Below are 25,265 nucleotides of genomic sequence, written 5' to 3'. Positions count from 1 at the left end.
CAGAACCTAACACTTTAGGCGGAGAATCTAAGTCTGCCTCCTGATACCGCCGCTGCTGAGTCTCTTTCTCTCGCGTTATCTCTTTCTCTGTTTCTGCCTGGCTGTCCCTCTCATTCTTCTCTCTTTGTTTTTTATTCTCTAGGTGTCTTCTCTCTCTTTCACATCTTCTCTTCCCTTTCTTCTCTTTCCCTTTCTCCCACCCTCACTCTCTCTTTTCTCACTTTGGTGGGTGGGCGGTTGGGGGGGGCAGGTGCAGGGGGCTAAAGGCTTTGCCTGCTCAGGTGTGTTGGCCCTTCCCTCTGATTCCTCTTCATGGGTGTTCCTGGCTCTTCTTCACTCTGGCCTGAATCCTCCCGCCCAACGTGGGCAAATGTGTTCTGCTCAGGCAGCAATGAGCATGAATTTTCAGCAACTGCTCTGTTGCGATTAGTTTGTCTATGAAAGGCAGAAGACATTTTAGTCATCATCTCCTTCCCCAAACCCAGAAGGTGGGCAGCTTTCACCAGGCAGCTCTGCTAGGCTTTAATCCCAGTCATGGATATATTGTTCCTCTTGGATGACAAAGGCTATTGTCTTTCTGATTGTAGATCGAGGAAACTCGCCTCATCATTGACAAGATCTCCTCGCATGTGGAGGAGGCTAAGAAGCTCTACAGTATCATTCTGTCTGCACCGATTCCAGAGCCAAGTGAGTGTTTACCCGGAGCTCAGTCACCCAGCGGTGGCCTTTGGCATTGGCACTGGGGCTGAGCCAGCCTTGTTTTTTCTCCCATCTGCGAGCAGCAGCGGAGTGTACGCACGCATTACATTCCACCGGCATACATGTCATCTCGTCCCGCATCTCCCGTGCCCTGTCTGGGCTCACCCTGCCCAGCCACCGGCAGCTCTTCTCTTCACTGCCCCACGTAATCCATGCAGTCAGACTTTCCTCTGTTTGCCAACTGGTCGCCCTCATGACCAGCAGTGATGCTTACTGCGTCTCCCAGACCTCCTCCCTGCCCCACCTCCGCCCCTTCGCTGTGCTCTCTCCTCTGCCCGAAATGCTTCCCCCAACCCCCTTCCCAAGTCCTCCAGATCAAGTACGTTCTTTTTTTCATGAGGTGCCCCCAAATGGTTCAAGTTCACATCAAGACTTGCCATCACTAATCTGTTTTTTACCACCATGGAGGGAAAAATTTTCCCCCTAATTATTTCACATGCTTAGACTAGAGTTTAGAGCTACGTATTAGATTCTGTAAGAAAAAGGAACAGGCTTGGTACTGTTATTTCACTCCAGATTTTTCAGCGACTGTTACCTAAAGACTAAACTTGGAACGTGATAGCGGAGCCTGTGGCAATTGTCTTGGCCACATTCCTGCCATCGTCCCCGATGTTTCCTACACTGTAGCCAGACTAAACTTGGTTCCCCAAATGCTGCTTGTCCCCACAGGTCTTTCACTTATTCTTTCTTCTCCCAGAGACTCCCGTCTTAGTCTGGGCGACGGGTGCCTGAGGGAGCGCCTCACCTCCTCCATTGATCGGTCTTTTCTCACTGATCTGACCTGCTTTGTTTATCCAGAAACCAAGGAAGACCTAGAGCAGCTCACAGCTGAGATCAAGAAAAGGGCCAGCAACGTCCGGAACAAGCTGAAGAGTAAGGAGGGAACAAAGGGAACAAGACACCCCTCCCACCCCACCCCCCATCTGTCTCATGTCTACAGGGTCCGACTCTTTTGGACCGAAACTCAGCCCCATGGAAATTGACGCCACTCGTTCCATCTGGGCCCGTGGTCTGGGCACTGTCCCTGGAGGGACCTGTTACAGCCCCAGAAATGTATCTGTTCTTGATCATGACTGTGGTTGAAGGAGTGCGGATTGAAGTTGGGAGATGGGAGTCCACGTGTGCTCTCAGCTACTCAGGAGTTGTGCAACTTGTCCCTTTGGCTTAATGTCTCGACCTTTCTCTGTTTCCCCAGCACCTATATACATTTGAATAGTAATGGCAGAGGTATATAAATGCAAAACACATTATTTAGTCTATAGACATTTCTTGGGGGGAAGGGCAGGTATATCACCTCCCATTACCCCAGTCTCCCCCCTCAGTTTAGAGCAGCGGTTCTCAATCTGTGGGTCGTGACCCCTTTGGGGGTCGAACGACCCTTTCACAGGGGTCGCCCAAGACCATCAGAAAACACATATATAATTACATATTGCTTTTGTGATTAATCACTGTGCTTTAGTTAGGGTTGGGGGTCCCCACAACATGAGGGACTGTATTAAAGGGCCGTGGCATTTGGAAGGTTGAGAACCACTGGTTTAGAGCGTTGTTCAGTGAAACCGATGTCAGAGATTTGATTCCTCTGGGGGCCCAGAAGGTCTCTTAGTTCCATGGTTACGGTCTGCGTTCTTGCGCAGTGTATTTGGTGAATACATGTTATTGATCAGAGAGTTAAAGCAGCCTTTCTGAGCCCAAGTTATTATATCCTCCCCCTCAAACAAATCACAATGCCTGTTTTCAGAGGGGGGCAGAGATGGAAGCCATAGTAGCAGCTTCCAATAATAGTGATGCTGGTTTGTCTGCCATGAGGTTCCTGGCTCTTCTTGACTCTGGCCTGAATCCTCCTGCTCAGTTGAATCCTGGTCCAAGCATTCTGTGGATATTCCCATTTAATCTTCACGTCAGGGCTGCGAGAGGGGTGCAGTTATTTATTCCATTTTATAGGTGAGGGAACCCAGGGAAAGTGGCTTTCCCATAGCCACACAGCTAATAAGTGGCAGGACAAGGGTTTGAGGCTACATTTCTTGGTGACAAAGGCTCATGCTCTTAACCACTATGCTAAGATATAGTCAAAGAAGACCTGGTAATAGTAAAGGGTGTGGAATGCAAATCCTGTGGCTCACATGTGAGCTGACTTCTTGAGATTGTACCTGCCTGTTGTTCCATCTTCACGGGCTGGTTGTTTGAGAGCGAGTGAGGAGGTTTAAGTTGAACTGTGTGTTTCTCAGAAGAGAGCAGCAGGTGTCTTGCTAGAATAATCTGTCTTCCCTCTCCAGATATGGAGCAGCACATTGAAGAAGATGAGGTCCGCTCGTCAGCAGACCTTCGGATTCGGAAATCACAGGTAGGACTTTCTCTGGTCTTAACAGTTGTCTAGTCTAATCTTTTATTTTATTTTTTTTTCTTAGCTCAAGATATTTTAAATACAATTCTTATTTGGAACTCAATTGAAGAAATGGTAAGGGGGAGCTGTCCAGGGTAAAGCAGAGGACAGGGCTGGGGTCTAGCCCTCCTAGCCCCTCTGAAACATGCTCCTTCTCCAAAGAGGCCCCTGAAGAACTTCCCAAGCCTCCTAGAGCACAGCTCAGGATTTCATGTGCCTCTTTGTTTCATACGCAAGGAAATTAAAATCTCTCTGAAATTGTCATCAGTTCGGAGTTAGGCTGGTTGGTGGCCATCAAAGACGTAATCCTTGTCCTTAAAGAACTGGCATGATGTCCAGATGGCAGAGGGAACCTGTTAGACCCAGCAGGAGAGCAGTGTGAGAAGACATAATCTAATGCATGTGCCTTCAGCATGAAAAGATCTCAGGAAGAATTGGGAGTGGCCAGAGGGGGCTGGGCCTTGGATGGGTATGAGTGCCCACAGGGACAAGCTCAGGGGTCAAGGTTCTCCCAAGAAGCAAGGGAGCAGGAGCAGGGTGTGTGTGTGTGCATGTGTGTCTATTTGTGTATGTGTTGTAGCAGCAATGCTGGTGATGGGGGTAGGGTAGTGATGAAGGGCAAACCTGAAGAAGGGCAGCCTATGTGGGAAAAAAGACTGTTGTGGGATAGTGGACATTGAGGTTTTGGTAAAGAAGGTAGTACCATATTCCAGAGGTCCTTGACTTCAGGTCACAGTCTGTTAGGAAGGTAATATAGTAGTTACTTGAAAACTGGATCAGAGTGGGGGAGAGGCAGGAGGCAGGTGGATCTCTAGTTGGGTTTTTGCAATGATTTTTGTGTCAATTTGCATAGTGGTAGTGGGTTTGAAAAAGGTGTAAGTATTGGTGATTTTTCATACCAGTAACGCTTAACAGCTACTGAGTGAATGCATCAACTTTTCTAGTTAGAAGCAAGAAAAGCTGGGAGAACAGCTCGAGTGAGAACTCAGGGTTTTGGGCAGGTATTGGATGGAGGAAGGGAGTCTGGCAGCGTTAGAAAGCAAGCCAAGGGTTGAGGCAGAAAAATGCCCCTGGTGCATGCGGGTGCAGGGCTCTGGGAGTCACAGGTGATTTTATCTGGCCTCCCAGTCACCGTATGATGTCAGCAGGGCAGGTAAACAGATGCTGAAGACATTCTTTGGAAAGGTCAGCAGCCTCTCACATTGTTGTTAAGTTAGGACATCAAAGAGTTGAGTCACTATATTGGCCTTTTGATTCCAAGGCCAGTGCCGCTGGAGATGAAGCTATGTGTGGGTGGGGGTGGGGGTAGGGGGTGGGGGTACTACAACCGTTAGGGACCCCCCACCCCCCTCACCTCCTGGGGGCTCACCGCTGCCTCTGACATTGTTCCCACAGCACTCCGTCCTCTCCCGGAAGTTTGTGGAGGTGATGACCAAATACAATGAGGCTCAGGTGGACTTCCGCGAACGCAGCAAAGGGCGCATCCAGCGGCAGCTGGAGATCAGTATGTGCCTGAAGCTCGGGGCTGCTTCTTCCTATTCTGCCACGTGGTGGTCCGTCCAGGCTGGGAGACCTGGGGAGGCAGTGCAGCAGCGGTGCTCATGGCTTCCATCTCATATTCTGTGGCCAAGCCAGGGACGCGTCCTGGTTCTTAGGCTGAAAGGCGGCTCAGTGTTTCTGAGGCCCACGTGGTTTTGCTCTTGAGGGGTCAGCATTTCCTAGACCCAGAGAAGAGACGCTTGCCGAATAATTGCTCTCCTGGGCACTCGTGACACCTTTTGCTGTCTTTCTGATAGCAAAGAACGTTTATGAAATAAAAGGTGCAGTGCTAGTTTCTGTGAGGAATGAAGACATTAATGAAACCGTGGCCTTTAGGAACTGACTAACGTGGAACGCAGGGCTCTGAGGGGTGGCATGCCCTGTAACTGGAGGAACTGAGGAACAGGGACATAGTCAGAAAGACGCAGGTGTGTTTAGCAGTGGCAGGCTGTCCAGGGCCCGGGGAAAGGGTGCATTGGGAGTAGCAGTGTGAGGTTAGCAGGGCCGGAGGCAGGGCTCGCTCAGGAGCCAGCTCCTGTCCTGAGGGCCTTGGATTCCGTGGCATAGTGAAGGGGCCAGTAAACGTTGTGAGCTGGGAAGGAATGTGGTCAGGCATGTGCTTCGGGAAGGTAATAGCTGATCGTGTTAAGGATGAATCACATTAGGGGGGCTGCCGGAAGCCATGAGTCAGGAGACTTGGGGGAGTGTGGCCAAGGCCATGGCCTTCACAGTGGAGTCACCGTATTCTTAATTTCCAGAGAACTTTCAAAAGGGTATGCTTCGACCTTATGTTCGATACTCTCCTTTTTTTATAAAGCCGGCAAAAAGACAACAGACGAGGAGCTGGAGGAGATGTTGGAGAGTGGAAACCCTGCCATCTTCACTTCTGGGGTGAGTAACTCAGGAGCTGGGATGCACGCCCCCCCCTTAGAGGAAGGAGGCCACTGGGAGCTCCATTCAGGTAGCGAGTGAGGGGTGGGTGCAGGTGCAGGGAGGCGGGGGGCGGGGGGGGGATGAAGGGCTCAGCAGGGGGTGGTGGCCGATGGTCTTTGTGTCGCTGCTCCTAGATCATTGACTCTCAGATTTCCAAGCAAGCCCTCAGTGAGATCGAGGGGCGGCACAAGGACATCGTGAGGCTAGAGAGCAGCATCAAGGAGCTTCATGACATGTTCCTGGACATCGCCATGCTGGTGGAGAATCAGGTAACCGGCCGTGGGTACCGGTGCTGGTGGGGGGGAGAGGGAGGCCCCGCTTCTCCTGAGAACGGTGAGGAACGGTCTGCTGGGACCTCGGTGAGGCGACATGGGAGAATCATCAGAAACTGCTGGACGGAGAAACAGAACTCTGCTATCCCCGGGAAGGGAATGCACTCTTGAACCCTGACACATGGGGCAGTCTTGGCCTTGTCGTTCTTTCCTGGGGCTGTGACCTCAAAGTCATTTCTAGTTAATATGGGGTTTGATGTGTCTGTCATGTGCCTAGTTCCCTCTGGACCCAGGTTCTCTTTTCACTTATTTATTTAAATTTGAGATATGGGCTCTTAATGATGATGCCTTCAAACAGTCTCCTGATATGAACGATTTCATTGGTAATATCGAAAACATGTGGTCTTTCCCCTACTTAACAGTAAAAAGTTAGGTTTAACAGAAGTTGTCATTTTTTCCCAGTTTTGTTTTTTATTCTATATTTGTTCTGCCAAAAACGTTGACACTTTTTGCTCAGGGACAAGAGCAGACAACACAGTGAATGAAGGAAAAGCCCAATATTGACATAAAAACTCTGAACACTCATGGCGCTTGGCTGGACAGCGTGTGTTGTCCCCGGGCACACTTCTCAGGGGTGTGAGCCTTTGTCCCTGTGCGTGGTGTTAGTTTCCTGTGGTCAGACGGCTCCCAGTCCTGACGATGCAGCCAGACATGGCACGGTGTCATGGTGTCGTCCCGCCACCACCGTGAACCTGCAGCTGCTCTGCCAGCTGGAAAGGACTGAGCACTGCTCCCTGGAGAGCAGGACTGCAAAGCCTGTCCGAGGCCCCAGCACTGCCTGGCTGCTGGTTGTCGTCGGTTCCCCGCTCAGGGCTCAGGTGCTTTCCCTCCACCCCTCCAGCCCCATTTTTCTTTCTTCTCCCCACACTGCCTTGCCAAGGAGCTGGTTTGAGATTCAAGTGGTGGTAAGTGCCTTCTCCACTTACAGACTGCCCTGAAGTTCTGGGTTGGGCTGAGGAAAGTGTAGGTAGGGGAGGGTAATTCCCATCCTAAGATGCCAGAAATTAATTGGAATGACACACCTTCCTGTCAGGAAGTCACAGTTGGGAAATGGTTGGGAATCTTGTTCAGAGACTACCGTGTCTTAGTTAATTAAATAGCTTGGGTGCACCCAGTGTATCACATAAGGGGCCTGCGAATACAGTATCTCTTAGAGGAAGCACATGTTCCCAGCCTCAGATATTTATTGAGTGCCTACGGTGTGCCGGGCACCATTCTGTAATAAGTGAACAAACTTAGTTCTGGAAAAATGAACTTGGTTCAGGTCCGAATGGCTGGAAAGAGGCCAGGATCCTGGTAACGTCCTAGGAACATGTAGTTACCAGGCAGTGTGCTCCAGGGGACCCGCTCAGTACCTGTTACAGAGAAGTCATTCAAGGAGTGGCCACCAAGGACTGGGAACTGGGGGTAAATCACAGGGGAAAGGTGGAAGTGTGCCCTCCGGAAGGCCCACATCAAGGTTTCTGGGTGCTCCTCTTGGCACTAAAGTTTATAACGTGCGGGTAGTTAGGACTGTCCTGGGGCGAGGGATTGTCATTGAGTGTGACTCATGTCTGTCCTTCGCAGGGTGAGATGTTAGATAACATAGAGCTGAACGTCATGCACACAGTGGACCACGTGGAGAAGGCACGGGATGAAACTAAAAGGGCCATGAAATACCAGGGGCAGGCCCGGAAGGTGAGGCTCTCCTGCTGCCTTCAGAGAAGAGTCCATTTTGTGCGCTGTTTTGCTCTTTCTTCCCTCTCCCTATCTCTCTTTCTGCTGCTGCCACCTCTTGCATCTGGGGAAAGGGAGCCATGATTGACCGAATTGAGAACAACATGGACCAGTCAGTGGGCTTTGTGGAGCGGGCCGTGGCTGATACCAAAAAGGCTGTCAAGTATCAGAGTGAAGCTCGGAGGGTGAGCGCCTTCGTCCCAGCCGGTCCTACTTGCCTCTCCTCTCTCTGGTCACCCCTACCCGTGTCCTTGGAACTACGCCTTCTCTCTCTGTGCTCATCCAAACACCTGTGTCAGCCTCTCCTAGAGACTAGCCGTCCTTCCCTCCCAGGTGTGCCTTGCATGGATCTGGCTCCCAGGCTCTCACCCAGGGACCCGCAGTGAACGCAGTTCTGTTGGGTGGATGTATCGCCCAGGTGTTGCTCCTGGACAGAGCTCGCCGTCCTTTCGGTGGTTGCACTTGACTCCATTGTCTTCAGAGACCTTCTCTTCATGGTCTTCCACTCCAGCAGCCCAAGCCCTGCCCTCTTCTTCTCTGCCGTGAACCCTGTGCTGCGCTGATTGCTGTGTAAACATCCTACTTGTGTATCTCGTGTTATTTCTACTCCATAGATGGGACAGTTGGGGGTCAGGGGCAAAACATTTCAATAACTGGCTTCAGGCCGCCTAGTCAGCATAGGAGATGGGGCTCCAACTCAGAGTCTAATCATGCTCTTTCCACCACCCCATCCTCTCTCCCCATCCCCCTTCCTGCTGGGGGCTGTGACGCTGGAGGCCTTCCAGCTTCTCTGCCCACTGACTGCTTGCCAGCTCTGTGGCTTTTGCTTTTTATACTGGACTTTTCTGTTTCTCCCGGGCTCTGATATTTTTGTTCTTCAGTCCCTTGCTTTTCTTCTGACTTATTGCTTGCGCAGGAATTTAGGATGTGGGGAGGTTATTTTATGTGGTGAACCCAGGCTGGTTCACAATAGGACCATAATCACAGTTTTTGATCCACAGCCACTGGGGCCATGAGGGGGTGGTGTACTTTACGGGAGAGACAGACAGAAGTCTGAAGTTAGGGCTGTGTCAAAAACATCTTTACACATCTTCTTGAAAAGGAAAAACGAGTCACTTTATATCTTGGCCTGTTGCTGCCTGGTGGCTCCATGATAGTTGCTCTTCTGTCTGTCCACATGTGCAAGGCCACAGTGTGAGCTGAGAGCTGATAAAAACTCTGTTTCCATCTGGAATATGTGGCTAGCCAAGAAGTAACTTAACAAATATAAAATATCCTAAGAGAACGTGTTCATGGAGAGATGTAGGCTCTTCTCTTTGAACTGATAAGATGCTTTCAGTGTCAATGTGAGAGGGGGCTGGGTTTTGGATGAATTATTATTGCTTTTCGGTTGTTTGTAATAATGACCTGTGCTTGTTTCTCTTATCCTTCTCCAGAAATTGATAATTATCATTGTGGTAGTAGTTGTGTTGCTGGGCATTATAGCGTTGGCTATTGGACTTTCCGTGGGGCTGAAATAAGGGCGGCCTGAGAGGCTGCTGCACTGACAGGTAAGGAAACAGAAGGTTCTCGGGACTGTTTTGGCTGCCTCCTGACAAATCAGCCTGGGATTTCCAATTCCACTTCTTCCGCCGCGTGATCGTCCTGGGACACACTGAGCTCTCTGACCCTTTCAGGTGCCTGTGCATTCTTTCGTCTCTTTCAAATTCTTTTCCTGGGTTCTGGCTGCGGGCCGTGGGTTGGGTCTCCTCTCTTGCTATCCCGTGGGTTCTGCCCCTGCTCTGGCCTGTTAATGTCTTTCATCACCATGCCTGGCCTGTCTGAGCACCCCGTTCTCACCCTCTTGCTCCAGCAAGCATGCTCCTAGGCTGGGTACCATCTGTGTTTGGGATCGGGGGCTTGCCTTCTGAATTCTTACTAGATTTCATGGATGGTGGGCTTTGCTTTTGTCTCCTTTTCAATGTAAATGAAGCTTTGAATTGGAATTGGGGTCTGTAGGGGTTTTTTGTGACTGGCTGGTTGGATCGAGAATGATTTAGTAATGAACATTTCTGAGTGTTGAGTCATGCCAGACAATATACTGAACACCATACACACATGACATGGACTCCTCACAACACCCTTATGGGACAGGTGCGATTATTGTCCACATTTTATAGATGAAGACACCTCGGCTTAAGGAGAAGTTAAGTAACAGAACCAAGTTTGAACACACACCTAGAGGAGGCCTTTACTATGTCTCTGTTTCTCTCTGTACAACAAGGTAGCCAGTTACCGTTGTCTATAAAGTCAACAAACCTTACAGGATAGTAACTTTAAAATTTAGCCTATTAATTTCTTGAAAATCTGGGAAAAAGAATAAAGCCAACTCCCGAATCAGGATTTCATGTGTATAAAGGTGACATGATAAGGAAGATTTAGTAATTGGAACTGTTAAAACTTAATACTGTTAAGTCTGCCCTGGGTGGTGTAGCTCAGTGGATTGAGTGCCAGCCTGCAAAACAAAGGGTCGCTGGTTCGATTCCCCGTCGGGGCATATGCCTGGATGCAGGCCAGGTCCCCAGTTGGGGGCATGCGAGAGGCAACCACACATCGATGTTTCTCTCTCTCCCTTTCTCCCTCCTTTCCCTTCTCTCTAAAAATAAATAAATAAAATCTTTCATAAAAGAAAGTAGAGAATTAAAAAAAAAAAAGACGAGTTTGTGACTTCTTAAATATTATTTTTCTGAATAAGATGTATTTTTGTTTAAAAACTCATAAAATACAGAAAAGGTGAACAGAATTATTAGTATTTAATATTATGGCTTGTAACCTTGTGGCATATTTACATACTCAGATGTAGTCTTATATAGTTCAGACTATGATTTTCCAGTTATAGTTATCTATAGTTATAGTTCTAGCTATAGTTTTTTACTCAGTTACAAAATTATAAGCATCATTCCACACCACTAAAATCCCTTTGTAAATCTGATTTTCAATGTAAGATTGTGAATATACTCTCAATTATTGAACATTTTCCCAATATTGGAGGTTTGCTATTATTGTTCTGCTATTACTAACAGCAGGGTAACTTATATAATAGTTTTCTCATTACTATTTTGTCTTTATTGTAAATTCATAGAAGTTCAATTACTGAAGTAAACATAAGTATTTTTAAGGGTTGATATGAACTACCATGTTCATATCCAGAGGTGAGCCTTCCCTTATATTTCTTTCCTCCTCCTTCCCTGTGACTATAGAGTCTGAAAGTTACATTATTATAGCACTAAACATCCACTTTCCTCTGGAGAGATCAGCAGCAATGAGGTGATAATGTCTCTTGAGTAATTAATTGATTGATTCTTTTCCCCCCAGCATTTGGCATCTAGCCCTTTATTATTATTATTATTTTTGCTTTTAAAATTCAAGTTTTTTCCTGACTCTTTTAACTATCTAATTGGAAAGGATGTTAAAATTAAGCAAAGGGCATAATAGTTGATATCTTTCAATACCCTTGGATGAAAGATTTCTGGCAGTTTCATAATGTCCCTTACCATTCCTAATTCTAGGAATTCAGAATGTAAGTGAATCTTTTTTTCAAAACGAGGAGACTCATTAACACATTGTTTTCGGTTGATGTACTCAGTTACTGAGCGGTCGGTCATTGAGTTGCTTACCGTGATGTATGCCCTGTTCCCTAATAAAACCAGGACTGATTGTTACTAGGTCTGGACTCCTCTCTGCCTCCATGTGACCTGAGAGAGAGAGGTCCCTGAGTAGGAGGGAAGGAGGACAACCTACACTTCTCCTCCCTAGTTGGGTAGCAGTTATTACTCTAGGAGAACTTTTCAGATGGGAAAGTTCTTTGAAGCTCAGTGCAGTTAAGAAACTTGCCCAAGCCTCCACAACTCATAAGGTCGGGCAGCCATAATGTAACCCCTTTTCCATGTTCTTTTCAGTGGGTCTTTCTGCCTTCTGAGGAAAGTGGGGTGCAGGGGGGTCGTGGAGAAGATCTGAGTCCCAGCAAGCTTCTGAAGTGTGTGTTTGAAAGGTGCTGATGGGGGCCCCACAGAGAGAATAGGTTTTTTTAAAAAAAAGATTTTATAAATTTTGAGAGACATGGGAAGGGGGGGAGGGGAGACAGAGAGACAGAGACAGACAGACATCAATCAGTTTTCTCTTGCTTGCATGCATGCTGACCGGGGACAGAACCTGCAACCCAGGCATGTGCCCTGACCAGGAATCGAACCGACGACCTTTTGCTTTGCGGTGCACACTCAGTCAAACTGAGCCACACCAGTCAGGGAGAGAAGAGGTGTTTTCAGCAAGTGTTTGTGCCTCCCCACTGACAAGGCCTCCTGTGGAACGTGACAGCCCGTGTGCAGGACTAGAGAAGGCCCCGAGATTTTTAACATTTGCCCTGTCATAGGGCTTTGTTTCTTACACAGGGGGACATTTCATTTCAGGTCCTGTCTTTCGGGTATGTCTGTTAGATTTCTCAGGTTTAGCATTGACCTTCCCCATTATTCTCCTTTTTTCAGGTATTTCTGATTTTTCCTCTCCACCCTCCAAGTTTGTGGCTGATCCTTAATGTTGCTCTTCACCGTCGTCCTGTGTACTGATCAGCTCCCTTTTCTCCTGCCTCCCTTACAGCCCGATTTTACTCCTGCCTGGTGTGGCCACCTTGTCTTCAGATGAGAATGGAGTATGAATGGTCTTCCCGAGAGAGAGTGGGACCCATTCCTTTGTTTCCTGTAACCGTCCTTGGACCTGACCCAGCCAAACCATCTAGCCCGGGAGGAATCTAATCTGCCTGACGCAGCCCTGAGTATTCCTCAAAAACCTCCTCTCCTGGTGTGTCTGAACCAGCCTGGCTTCTCTTTCTTCCCTGTGCTATCAGATTTTGCCTCATACCTTGGAAAGCCAGTGATTTGAGACCTTCCCAAGGTGCTGTACTTTCTACCTCATGGAGTATCTTCTCCCAAAAATCACATTGTACTTTTTTTAGGAGGGTTTCTATAACAAAGCAAGGGGATTCTTGCAAGTTTGGCAACAATAAGGTTCAGACTTGAGTCTTCTACCTGGCAGGATTCCCATCCTCACAGTTCGTTGACCCTATGACCTGAAAATATGAGGGATTGGCAGATGTCAATTTGGTCTGGGAGCGGATGCGTTTGAAATTTAGCCTTAAATCAAGCTCTGAGTGTGTTCGGTGTGGTGGCCGACTTTGACATTTGTCTGCGTCGTATTCTCTCATGTTCCCTTCATGAGCTGCCAGCATGATGCTGTCGTCTGGGGTACCATTTGTAAAGGCTCAGGGCATGGGATGTTGTTTTCATAGCTGAGTCTTGGAAACTGGTTGCTCAGTGGTAGAGTGATGCTTTGTGAAGCCGCTGCCTTGAGGCCAAATATGTTTTGCTTTAAAAAAATTTTGGCACTTAAAATCGGACCAGGAACAAGGTGCTTACATCTCCGGCTCTGGAAATGCTTCAGACTGGTGCCAGCATTCAGTCACTCATTTCACGTATTCCAGATGAATTTTTATAATTGTGTGTGATATATATATATTTTCATTCGTCTCTCATGAAGTAGGAAGCTAGAAGTGGAGGACATTATAACCTCAAATAAAAAATAACCTTGATCTAGGCTCAAAATTGGGTAAGATACATTTGATTACCTGCAAATGAATCACAGTAGAATTATGATCTTCCCATGTCATTGAGAAACCTGGTTCTGGGTGAGTACTGGGAGAATCATAGATCTTTGGGGTGAGGACTAAGTTGATCTCCATTAAGTTTTTCTGCTTAGCAGATGGGTGTGCCCAGTTTTGACACCTTTCCCTATCTGCTGCTGAGGCTAGGCTTGTCCTGAGAACATCCCAGAGCAATTTGGTATCATTTGTGTGACCTTTAGAATGTCCTGTCTCCAGGGTTGAGTCAACTGGAGGACACCGGGGACTACTGAGTAGCTCTTCCTTCTCAGAGGTTAGCGAGCTTGCCAGGTTCTTTGTTTCCAGTTCTTGTCAGGGAGGAAGCAAAGCAATAGCCAGGAAATTTTCAAATGTAGTGACTGCTGGCCCAGTGGTGAGTCTCTTAAGATTCCCTGCTGGTCTCTGCCAGTCTGTCTGATTTAATATATTTCAGCATTGATTTTAATGCTTATCTAAGACAGGGTGAGGCACCCTCATCCAGACACTGCCCATTGGCTTCCTTTGCAAAAGCTACTTACTCCCAGTCATCACCCAGCACTCAGATGGAGCCAAGGGGATGCCCTCTTGCCCATGGCTGTGAAGTCAACAGGGGCTGGTTCCAGCAGCGAGGCCAGACACGCTGTAATGACAGGCTTCTGCTCCGCTGAGATTACGGTCTGGGGCCTGTAGTTTGGAATACCGTAAGTGAAGGGTTTTTGTTGTTGTTGTTTGTGTTTTTTAAAATGTAAACTTGATTTATTTTATTGCTATTTAAAAATAAATGACTTTATATTGATTGTGAAACAGTTCTGGCTCTATTTCCCTGCAAAACACTTAGCGATTGGGTGCCACCATGTGGTGGCTTTTGTTTAGGGTCTGGAAAGGGGTTTAAATCTTTTTTTTTTAAAACATGTGCTGGGTCAGGTGGATCAAAAGTTCTGATTTTTGAAAATGGTTCAACTCGCAGAATACAGTGTAACTATATTTGAGTTTCAGAGTTGAGGTGCTCCCCCCAAAAGAATTGGGCCCGCTCATTGAGTCCTGGCTCCAGGAGGCAGTGGGTACATCGGCGTGATGCTGTCTAGACAGCAGAACACACTGAACAGCGATCCTCCAAGACAGTGGCTCACTGAGTTTTGAATCTCTCACCTAGGAGCCACATTTCTACACTCCAGGTTCTAGAAGCCAGATCCATCTTCCCTTTCCTTTGTACCCTCTTCCACGCCCAGATCCACGCTGTCTCCCTTCCTTGGGAACTCTTATCTGCACAGTGATGTTATTTCTAATGTGCTTTTTCTTTCCTCGTCTGGATAAGCAGAAGAAGATCATGATCATGATCTGCTGTGTCATCCTTGCAATCATCTTAGCTTCTACCATTGGGGGCATATTTGCTTGAAGAAGGTGAGCCATCTGCGGGGAGGCCTGACCCTCCTGTCCTGAGTGCATCTGTTGTGTGTCACCAGGTGCCCTAATCTGGGTGGGATTAGGAGTGGGTAGAGATGCTTCCTAGTGAGCAGAGTGAGTGGGGAATGAGTTGTAGCAGGTAGATATGGAGACAAAGGTAGTGATCTGTGCCATGCCTGGTCGCAGAATACTTGGCATAAGGGTATTGATCTCCTGCAGCAAAATTTGGGCCTTGTCACCCAGGAAATGGCCAAAGGATGAAGAATCAGTTCTTGCATTAGAAGCACTCTGAACTCTTTGACAGAGGGCCACGCAGTAACCCTGATGTAAACAACTTTTCTCCATTACAAGGCTAGGACAAACTAACGTAGCCTTTTACCTCTGCAGAAGAGGGATTAGTGGTCCCGATCTCAAACACCTTGCAGTATCATCTTTGATTTTTTCCCCCCTCCACTTTTCTGTTATCTCCTTTAGCCCTCGCAGCTGGATCCATGACTGGCATTTTTAATCCTCCTTCCACCTCGGTGGTGCCATCACTTCTCACTGCGGATTCCTCAACAGCGACTCCTCTCTCCATTAGGAAACCTCTTATGACACAGGGCATCAGTCAACTACCTACTTAAAGTTACGCAGAGGGAGACCTACGACAGTAGAGTTGGGTGGCGGGCAGGCGTGCAGAGCGGGGAGGGCAGAAATACCTCGCTGACCAGAAAGATGGTTTAAAGGCAAGGGCTGCAGGGTAGCAGGCCCCTTGTTCAGGAAATGAAGGCAGATATAGGTGCGCAGCAAGTTCCCCAGCACCTTTTCACGGCTGTAAGGTGATCGGGGTCCGGGCACTTGTTACCTCTGCTCTTCAGAGTCTTCTGGGTCTCGCCCTTCACCAGCCCTACATCTGCTTCCTTCTTCAGGGTCCACTAGTCTTCATGCCTGTCTTGCTCAGTGCTGTGTCCTCCGTGTTCAGCACGGTGCCTGGCACTTACAGGTGCTGCACTGTCTGTTAACTTAATTACCTATAATTAAGATGTGATTTCTGCTTATGCACAAGACCTTGGATTTGCTTTTAAACCCTTGAAGGCGCCAATGGAAAAATGGTTTGTTAGTATCAGAGGCTGCATAAAATGCCTGGAATGGGTTGCTCTACTTATGTAAAAATAAAACAGGATCCCCCTTACGACTTGTACTGTGAAGTCCTTTCTCTGTGGGGGGGTGGAGTTTCATCCATAGCCTCTCACTCTGCTAGGACAGGTGGCCCAGGATGGGGGTTCAGTAACTAAACATGGATCCAGAACAGAAGTTAACAGGTTGACAGCGCGGTTGAACGCGCCAGCGGCCATCAGTTCTGTGCTCTATGAAGGAGATGAAGATATTAGGTCAGAAGGGTGAAGTGAGACCGGGACTGTCACTCACATCACCTCTGACCCGGCTCACGTTGCTGGCTGAAACTGACACTGGCCCGCAATGTGTGTGCAAGAGACTGTTCCGAACACTGTCCCCGATTCAAGGTTCATGTTCGTTCTATGCAGTCTAGTCATTAATTGTTAAGAGGTTAAGTCGTTGGCAGCCGTCCGTCTCGACAGACGATGGTGTAGCTTCTTAAGAGTCTATCTGCACCACCGAGAATGGCTGTGCAGTCCGACTCGGGAGTGACACGGTATCTGTCTCCTCCCGTGTTGAATCGACATCTTGCGATGACGCTGGAGTGTCCTCTCCAGTGAAGCTGAAGCTACAGAGCCTGGGCAGGGTGATATGGAGGGTCTGCTGTTGCCCATGCAGCAGACACCCCCTCTCTTCACAGCTGAAGGGTCCAAGGGAAAGACGGAGTCAATACAGCTTGGCTTCAGGTGCGCCGCAGGAGTTGCCGGTGTTGACAACAACGTCAAACCGCCTTAGGGACTCCGGCTCCGGATTTTCTGTCGGGGTTTACTCCCTTAGCCTTTCCCCTGAAGAGGTATGCCGCAAGGCAGCGGAGGTTTTTTGGAGTCAGTTTTCCTTCTCTGATGTGCCCTGACTGGAGGATCAAACCAGCGACACTTAGCTCGCAGGCTGACGCTCAATCCACTGAGCCAAACCAGCCAGGGGTAAGAGGTTAAGTAAAATTACATAAAAACAGTATACAACTTTTGAGGACCACACAACTGTTCAGATAAATTTGTACTTTTGAAAGTAAATTACTTTCTTTGGGCTGGATCTTTTTAGGAAAGTGGGATAAAAATATTTGACATTTTACTCAGTGTGCTGTCTACTCACTTTCAAAAACAAGTGGTTTAATATTTCTATCAATTTGTATTTCCTTTAGTTTGAGCAACGGGTAGAAAACTGCTGGCCAGTTCTGAAAAATAGATTATAGGTATCCCCCGTATAACACAGTACTTTTATAACATGGTTTCGCTCTAACATGGTTAGAGAATTGGGGAACCCATGTATAACGCGGTACTTCTATAACATGGCTTTGCTCAAACACGACAGTCTGTAGAAGATATCCAAGAATGGCTGGAAGAAGAAACTGATGAAGCAGTTTTGGTGGAAGTGACATCTGGAATGTGCCAAGATAACTTAGGGGACAAGAGCTCTGATGAAAACAAAACAGTTTACTCTGAAAAGTGTAAAGAAAGGCCCAGACTTAGCCGAACAGTTAGTCATATTTCTTAAATGCAGATCCTTGCCCTGAAAGGAGCACAAAGTGTAAGAGAGAACGTCACAAGTGCTTAGCACCGTCTAACGAAATTTATAAAGATCTCTCAGCTAAGAGCAAGCAATCTAAAGTAACAGCTGTTTTGCAAAAAGTAGGGCACAGAAATCAAGGTAATGCTGAAGAAAGTTCAGAGGATGAGGCTATCTTGTCAGAAAGAAAATGCATTTGGTTAATGGAGCTTAGTAGTGATGATGAAGAAAACATTACTTAATTCATATTAATATGTAATACTTTTGACGAAAATTGCTTTAATAGATATTTCTCTTAATTATAAAAACATAATAGTACGTTCTTTTAATTTTTGGACGCTAACCCTCCCATTTGTACGTTCTTTGAATAACATGAATTCGCGTAACATGGCATATGTTAGGAACCTAAGTGCCGTGTTATATGGGGGGGGTGTCCCTGTAATCTTGGTAAAGGCAGAGGGAGCTGGAACCACAGGGCCCTCATTTACCCAGCAGTAACAATTTGAGTGTGGTACGGCTCACTGCACTGTACTAGAACCTGCAGGGACACAAAGACAGAGCCACTCTTCCTCCGAAAAGAATTGCAAATCTACGAAACATCACATAATCTCACCTTTTGTTTTTATCAGTTCTTTTTGCTGGAAGGCAAGGGTGTGTTCCTGGCCATACTGCCCAACATGCCCCCCTTCCAAGATCGAGAGAAGATGGGTAGTTGGGCATAAATATCTGTTGAATTAACCTATGTAGTGTCATATTTTTTCTTCGTTTTCTCAAAAACGTTACTTTTGTAAATAGTAAAACGTTACAGAAACTAGCTTCTGAAGTGCACATATAAGTCAGTACGGATATTAAGTCCGACTTGCATCAGAGGTGGGAGATGCAGACGTCTGCCTTAGCCCTGTAGATGTTCGCCTTAAGCCAGGAAGGGCCAGGGCTCCCAAGAGTCAGTCAGGCCTGCTTCTTCATCATTTAAGGGACTGTCACCAATGAGAAGTTATAACCTGAGCTGGTACTCAAATTTTATTTAATATAAATATAATGCACTTAAATCAACATATCGTATAATTTTTCACAAATCAGCTACAGCACTTGTATGCCGCTCCTTGGTTATGACATCAGAGCTACCCAAAGACTTCTGGGGCAGGCTCGGGGAATGCCATGTGGATTCCTTCTCTGGCATTTCTTTCTCATATTCTCACTACACACGCTCAGGCAGGTAGAATTTGCCCCAGTAGCGCCCCTTCTGGGTCAGGTCATACGGGCTCAGTACCTTCCGTATCCCCAGCATATTGGCAGTGGCTATGCGCTCAAAGGTCCAGGGGTTTTGGTTGTTTCGTTCTCGTTCCTCTTGATCTTTCCGCATCTTTTCTAGAGTCTCACGGCTCACAGCCTTTGCTGGGAAAGGTAGCTTGTGGGCAACCTGGTTCAGGAAACCTTGTACCTCTTTGAATTCACAACGCCCGCCCATCTCTACGATGAGGCGGCCAGTCTTCACAGGAGTCACGTAGTGGTCGATGGCACCTTTGCCTCCCCCCATGCGCTGTCCCATACTCTTGCGGGTGATGGGCTTGAAAGGGGCAGGTACTCGCCACAAGGCAAACATGTTCTTCGGGTCCATAGAGCGGTTGATTGTCAGGCGCATCATTTCGAAATGGCCCCAGCGGAGGTAACCACCACCCAGTGCCTAGAAGTGAATGGAAGAATTAGAAGCACATGAGGATTTAGCTATCTTTTATGGGCTCTATTTTTTTTTTTTTCTTTTTTCTTCTTTTGTTTTTTACGGGCTCTATTTTTAAGTCTTCTTTTATAGAAACAGTGGCTCCAGCGATACCCATGAAAATAAGAGTTCTGATAAGTATAAGACTGAGTAATGAGTGAGAACAAGGGTGGCCCCACTTCATGGGTAGCCAGGAAAGGCCCCTTTGAGGAGGTGACCTTCAAAGCTGAGGCCAGAACACTAAGAACCAGCCAAAGGAAAAGAGACAAGCGTTCCAGTCAGAGGGAAGGTGCAGGCGCAGGTCTGATGAGCTTGAGGAGCCAGCGTGGCTGAAGTAGAGGGGGGACCAGGGGCTGGGAGCTGTGGGCATGAGGTTCTACGAGGCAGGCCGGGGCTGATCACGCAGGCTGCGGGAAGAGGACTTTAAAACATCGCTCTAGCTACCTGATGAGAAACAAAGCCTAGTCCACATCCATTTGTGTAGCCACTGATATTCAAGTCTTCATGGAAGCTACTGAGTAAGGGAACAGCAGTCTCACATCCTAAATACTGGATAGTTTTATTCTTCCAGAGGCCTGATTATATCTCATAGTCTGGCCCTGCTCTTACATTATTTTCACTCCACATTAAAAAAAGAAAAAGATTCATAACTTAAATGTTTACTGGTTATTGTATATCAGTTTAAAGAGCAACCGGTGGCAGTTTTAATAAAACTTGTGAAGGCAGAGACTCAGAGTGAAACCCTGGCTCTACCCTGTAGCTGCTTGATACTGAACTCAACTCACCAAGATTCCAAAATTGCCTTCCGTGAACTCAGTAGCTTCAGTCGAAGGCCCCCGTATGTCACTCAGGTTTTTGGGTTCTCGTCTCACTTTTGGCACAAGCGGTACCCTTTCGACAAATCTCAGCTTCGGCCTTTCAGGAATGGAAACATCTAAAAGGGGCACAGACAATTAAGGATGAGTGAAACTGCACATCTCAAAGCATTCATTTTCTCCCTACAAAGGTTGGTAGCAACTAGGTGAAAGTCTTAAATAAAAGTTGCTATGGAACAATACTTCCCAAAGTATGCTAAGTATCGCTTGTGGATGCTGTTATTAAGACTGGAATCCTCTGGCTATGACAATGGTTAATGTAAATGTTTTCGAATCTTTGAAGATAGTAAAGTTTTAACTTTCAAACCCAAATGCATTAATTAAATGCCTGCTCTGTGTCTAACATTAAAAGGGACTACTTGGGACAGTACAGAAATATAAGACTCACAGCCTAACACTAGCCAACATTAAAAAAAAAAAAGCTTAGTGCTGGATATGCATTATCTCATTTAATCTTTTAAAACAACTTTATAGCCTTGTTTTTTTTTTTTTAGAGTTTCCTTTTTAAGTTTTGAACTTTTTAGTTTTACACATATATATCAAAGAGGCAAATTAAAAACAAAACACAAAAAACATAGAGCTCAGTGAAGTACCACAAAGTGAATGCTTAAACATACCCACGGAACTATCACCCAGATCATGAAACAGAATGTGAGGCAGGTAGTATTCTTAATCTCCATTTTACAGAAGAGGAACTGGAAGCCTAGAGACATTTTATAATTTGGTCTAGGCCATCCAGTTAGAACAGCAAAGTGACAGTATGACGCCTAAAAAACAAAACCACACTGCCTCTCTGGATGCTAATGAGGGTAGTGGAAAGAACAGTGTATTTATTGTACATGAAAATACCTAAGTTCTCCTGCTCTGCCACACTCTTGTTGGGGAACTTACAACCTAGGACTCCTGTGATCAGTGTTCTTATTGAGGCAAGGGATCTTCATGCAGAGACTTCCACATATACTACAATATGTAGCAGCTTGCTGAGTGAGGGTGGGTAGGCTGAAATGCAGGTCAAGACACACTACATCTTTATCATGTCTGACATTTTGGGCAAAAAAGTAACCTGCCAATCATTTAGAACATTTCTATAATAAACCAGACTGGCTCTACAATGGAGTAAAATATAAAACAGGAGACTTTGAGAAAGTAACAAATTATTAATGGGTTATTCAGAGTTATAGAAACTGTCGCCCCCAACTCCCAAATTTCTATACAAAGCTAGAGAGAAAAAGTCCCGTAATGCTTTCTCTGGCCTACAGGTGCATATGTACTTCTGGAGCATGTAGCAGTTTAACAATTATGTGTAGAAGATAAAGCTCTCAGAGGTTCAGGCCCATTGCATTTTTGAGATTGCCAATATATGTTTTAAATAATTTATTTGTTTGTTTATTTGTTTATTTATTTTTAGAGAGAGGAGAAAGGAGAGGGAGAGAAACATCACTGTGTGGTTGCCTCTCACTTGCGCCCCCAACTGAGGACCTGACGTGCAACCTGGTCATGTGTCCTGACTGGGAATCGACCCAGCGACACTTGGTTCGCAGGCCGACGCTCAATCCACTGAGCCACAGCAGCCAGGGTCCAATATATTTTTTAAAAATGAGAAATTAGGTTTACAAAATTGCAGCTTACCTTGAACATTTACATTTCACAAATTAATGCTTTTCACATCATCTTAAGTGACTGCATATATGTAACCTCACTTGGAGAGAACACCCAAAGTCTAAATTTGGGGCCCACTAGCCCTAGCTGACGGTGGACGTGGGGCACTATTCCATTACACATTTGCTCCATAAATGAAGGGATCTTTGGGGGTCTCTTTTGTTCTTTAAACAATGCTTGGCCTGTAGTATGTCCTCAATACATATTTACCAAGTGAGTGAATGGCGATAGAAAGCACAAGAACACTCCGTCTTCACCCACCCTCTGCTGGGTTCCACCAGACAAAACGCTCAGAAACACGAACATGACAAATCAGTTCTCACCCTCATAAGTCGGCACCGGGAGAAGCGTCTTCAGGCCAGCGCTGGCGGGCGGGGCTGCCCAAGCACCTGTACAGAGACAAACCCAATTAAACGAGGAAGGCGACAAGGTCACGGTCTGATACACTCTGGGCCAAAGACGCTCCTGATGGAAGTGTCTTGTGCGGTGGGACGCGGGTTCCACTACATGGGTTCACAGGCTGAGGCGCCCAAAGAGACCAGCCGACGACTCTGGGCGCCAACCCCCTAGGCGGCGGGGACCTTTTCTGCACCCATCTTATGGCAGAAGGGGCGGCAGCCGAGCGCAGCCCCTGCCAGAGCTTCGGCAACCGCCTGCAGGGCCTTGAGCTTGGCACAGACAGGGCACGGGGTGGGAAAAGGTCTGCCTGTGGGGCGAAGCGGGCTTCTGACCTGATAAAGGCACTCGCAGGAGGGGCGCACTGGCCCGAGTCAGCCGCCGCCACATGGTCACGCGGGCCCGGCCGCGCTGGGCTCCCCGCAGCGACCACGGAGGTTACCTTGACCCAGACCGCGGCGCTCTACGGCCCTGCAGGAAGTCGCTCTCAGCGCGCTCAGCCGGCTCCGGAAGTCGCGTTTGCGCGGACCCCTTCCGCCGAGTCCCCCCGGAAGTGGCAGAAACGCGAGCCCCTGGGCGTGGGTTCCGGGGCTGGCTCCCGCTGGTCCGGGGTGGGGATCTGCTTTGGCGCTCTGGGCTCTGCCTCCAATCGGGGGTCTTTTCCTAGGGGCAGGTCGGGGAGTCTTCTCCACGGATTACGATGCGGAGAAAACCTGGATTCACATAGCAGTTGGGTCTGTTAACCTATGGCCTTCGAGATCCAAAAGGGATTGTAATCCCAAGTCGTGTTTCACTTGGGAGGTGAAGGCAAAGGGGTATTTGTGAGAAAAGGAAGGGGAATAATGACCTGACGAGAAGGAAGGACCTTCTGCTGTAGGTGCAGATAAACGAACACGGTGATGCTAATGCTAAATACTTTTAAATTTCAGTTCAGTGGTTACAATGTCTGCTTTCCCGTTATCGGTGCCAATAGTGGTTTGGAATACAGAGCTTGGTGGGCCCAGGCCAAAGGTTCTTTTGCCTGCCTTTGACCTTCCAAGGGTTTGAGTGGTAAGAAGTGCGAGACAGTTCATCTGGGATTTCAGCTCTGATCGCGTTCCATTTATTTATTTATTTAATTGTTTTATTACAGTTGTCCCCAGTTATCCCCCCGTTGCTTTCCACTGCCCCCTCCTCCCGCAGCCACTCCCCACCCCGCTGTCCATGTCCGTGGGTCATTTATACACGCGCCTGGACTAGCCCCTTCCCCTTCTTACCCCCCTCCTCTCCCTTCCTTGCTCCCCCCTGGTCACTGTGAGTCTGTTCCTTGTTTCCATGCCTCTGGTTCTATTTTGCTCCTTTGTTTGTGTTGTTCATTAGGTTCCTGTGTTAGGTGAGGTCATATGGTATTTGTCTTTTGCGCCTGGCTTATTCACTAAGCATAATACTCTCCAGTTCCATCCATGCTGTGGCAAAAGGTAGGAGTTCCTTTCTCTCTGCTGCATAGTATTCCGTTGTGTAAATGTACCACAGTTTTTTGACCCACTCGTCTACAGATGGGCACTTAGGCTGTTTCCAGCACTTGGCTATTGTAAATGGTGCTGCTATGAACATCGGGGTGCATAGGTTCTTTTGAACTGGTGTTTCAGGATTCTTCAGGTATAATGCTGGGATGTGGAGAAAAGGGAGCCCTAGTGCATTGCTGGTGGGAACGCAGACTGGTGCAGCCGCTGTGGAAAACAGTATGGAATTTCCTCAGAAAACTAACAATGGAACTGCCTTTTGATCCAGTGATTCCACTGCTGGGATTATACCCGAAGAATCTGACTTCATTTTAAAGTGGCTTCATTCATATTATATTTTACAGTTACTTACAATTCACTACATTATGCCACTTCTCTTGGATGCTCCTCAAAGACCAAGTCATCGTTGTGTTAACATTTACTGAGTGCTTGATGTAGATGGCACACACACACATGCATATACACACATCGGCACGTGTGTGGTATCTCATTTTAATAAACAGATTGGGTTTTTGCTTGTTAGGTTCTAATTATAGTAGCATAATATAAAAAATCACCATGGAACTGTCTAGCTTCAGGAAGTGCACAGAACCTTTTTTCTTTTTTAAAAAATTATATTTTATTGATTATGCTAGTACAGTTGTCCCAATTTTCCCTTTTTGCCGCCCTCCACCCAGAACCCCCCACTTCCTCAGGCAATCCCCCCACCATTGTTCACGTCCATGGGTCATGTGTATACGTTTTTTAGTTACTCCATGTCCTATACTGTACTTCACGTCCCATGACTATTCTGTGATTACCAATTTGTACTTTTTAAATCCCTCACCTCTTTACCCATCCCCCTACACCCCCTCCCACATAAAACCCTCTCTGTATCCATGATTCTGTCTTTGTTCTTCTTGTTTGCTTAGCTTGTTTTTTAGATTCATTTGTTGGAATGCTTGAAGTTGTCCCAGGGGCTGCTTATACATCCTTGTTTTTTCTGGGTTCTTTTTTCTTCTTGTTCTGATTGATTGTTTTTTGCTTCCTTACGTTCCAAGTCATTGACTTGATTCTTGGCTTCATCCACTCTACAGTTGTTTCCCTGTAAATTGTTTTTTATTTCAATCAGTGTATCCTTCATTTCTGACTTGATCTTTTTATGAGGTTGAGGTCCTCACTAAGTTCCTAAAGCATCCTTATAATCAGTGTTTTGAATTCTGCTTCTGATAGATTGTTTATCTCAAACTTTTTTAGTTCTTTTTCTGGAGTTTTGATCTGTTCTTTCATCTGGGCTATGTTTCTTTGTCTCCTCGTTTTGGCAGCCTTCCTGTATTTTTTTTCTATGTATTAGGTCTGCCCCTGTCTTGGTAGTATTGCCTAATGTAGTAGGTGTCCTGTATGGTCCAGTGGCACAGCCTCATTTATCATCCAAACTGGGTACTCAAGGTGTGCCCTTCATGTGGGCTGAGAACACCTTCCTCTTGTAGTTGAGCCTTGATTGCTGTTGGCAGGTCAATGGGAAAGATTTACACAGCCTAGTCATTGTCAAGGACTGGCTGTGACCACTGACCACCAACCTCTGCCCTCCATGGAGGGTTAACGTACAGAACCTTCTTAAGGGGATAGATAATATTACTTTCTTCAGCCCTGGCTGGTATGGCTCAATGGATTGAGTGCCAACCTATGAACCAAAGTATTGCCAGTTTGATCCCAGTCAGGGCACATTTCTGAGTATGCTTTTT

At 46.9% G+C, this 25,265-nt stretch overlaps 2 protein-coding genes across 3 annotated transcripts in view; one reads left to right on the top strand and one right to left on the bottom strand.

Moving 5' to 3' along the window:
- The window catches only part of STX3 (syntaxin 3), a 41,891-nt gene extending 27,760 nt beyond the window's left edge, over positions 1 to 14,131 (top strand). For both annotated transcript variants that reach the window (XM_090260880.1, XM_090260876.1), the window contains exons 3-11: positions 588 to 687; positions 1,558 to 1,632; positions 3,033 to 3,100; positions 4,535 to 4,643; positions 5,496 to 5,569; positions 5,746 to 5,880; positions 7,510 to 7,620; positions 9,096 to 9,209; positions 12,292 to 14,131. In XM_090260880.1, coding sequence (XP_090117006.1) covers positions 588 to 687; positions 1,558 to 1,632; positions 3,033 to 3,100; positions 4,535 to 4,643; positions 5,496 to 5,569; positions 5,746 to 5,880; positions 7,510 to 7,620; positions 9,096 to 9,179 — 756 coding nt within the window. In that variant the 3' untranslated portion in view covers positions 9,180 to 9,209; positions 12,292 to 14,131. The remainder of the gene's footprint in view (positions 1 to 587; positions 688 to 1,557; positions 1,633 to 3,032; positions 3,101 to 4,534; positions 4,644 to 5,495; positions 5,570 to 5,745; positions 5,881 to 7,509; positions 7,621 to 9,095; positions 9,210 to 12,291) is intronic.
- A 4,248-nt stretch (positions 14,132 to 18,379) lies between these two features.
- On the bottom strand, positions 18,380 to 22,536 carry MRPL16 (mitochondrial ribosomal protein L16). Its single transcript, XM_090267488.1, has 4 exons — positions 22,375 to 22,536; positions 21,967 to 22,032; positions 19,895 to 20,043; positions 18,380 to 19,076 (listed from the first exon to the last, which is right to left on the bottom strand). The coding sequence occupies exons 1-4, from the start codon at positions 22,427 to 22,429 to the stop codon at positions 18,591 to 18,593; spliced, it is 756 nt and encodes a 251-aa protein (XP_090123614.1). The 5' UTR covers positions 22,430 to 22,536; the 3' UTR covers positions 18,380 to 18,590.
- Positions 22,537 to 25,265: the final 2,729 nt, after the last annotated feature.

Source organism: Furipterus horrens, unplaced genomic scaffold (assembly GCF_987537825.1).
Source record: "Furipterus horrens unplaced genomic scaffold, mFurHor1.1.pri manual_scaffold_2, whole genome shotgun sequence".
In the NCBI taxonomy this organism is placed as follows: domain Eukaryota; kingdom Metazoa; phylum Chordata; class Mammalia; order Chiroptera; family Furipteridae; genus Furipterus; species Furipterus horrens.
The sequence above is the reverse complement of the archived record's forward strand: the minus strand, read 5'-3'. Positions and strand labels throughout refer to the sequence as shown.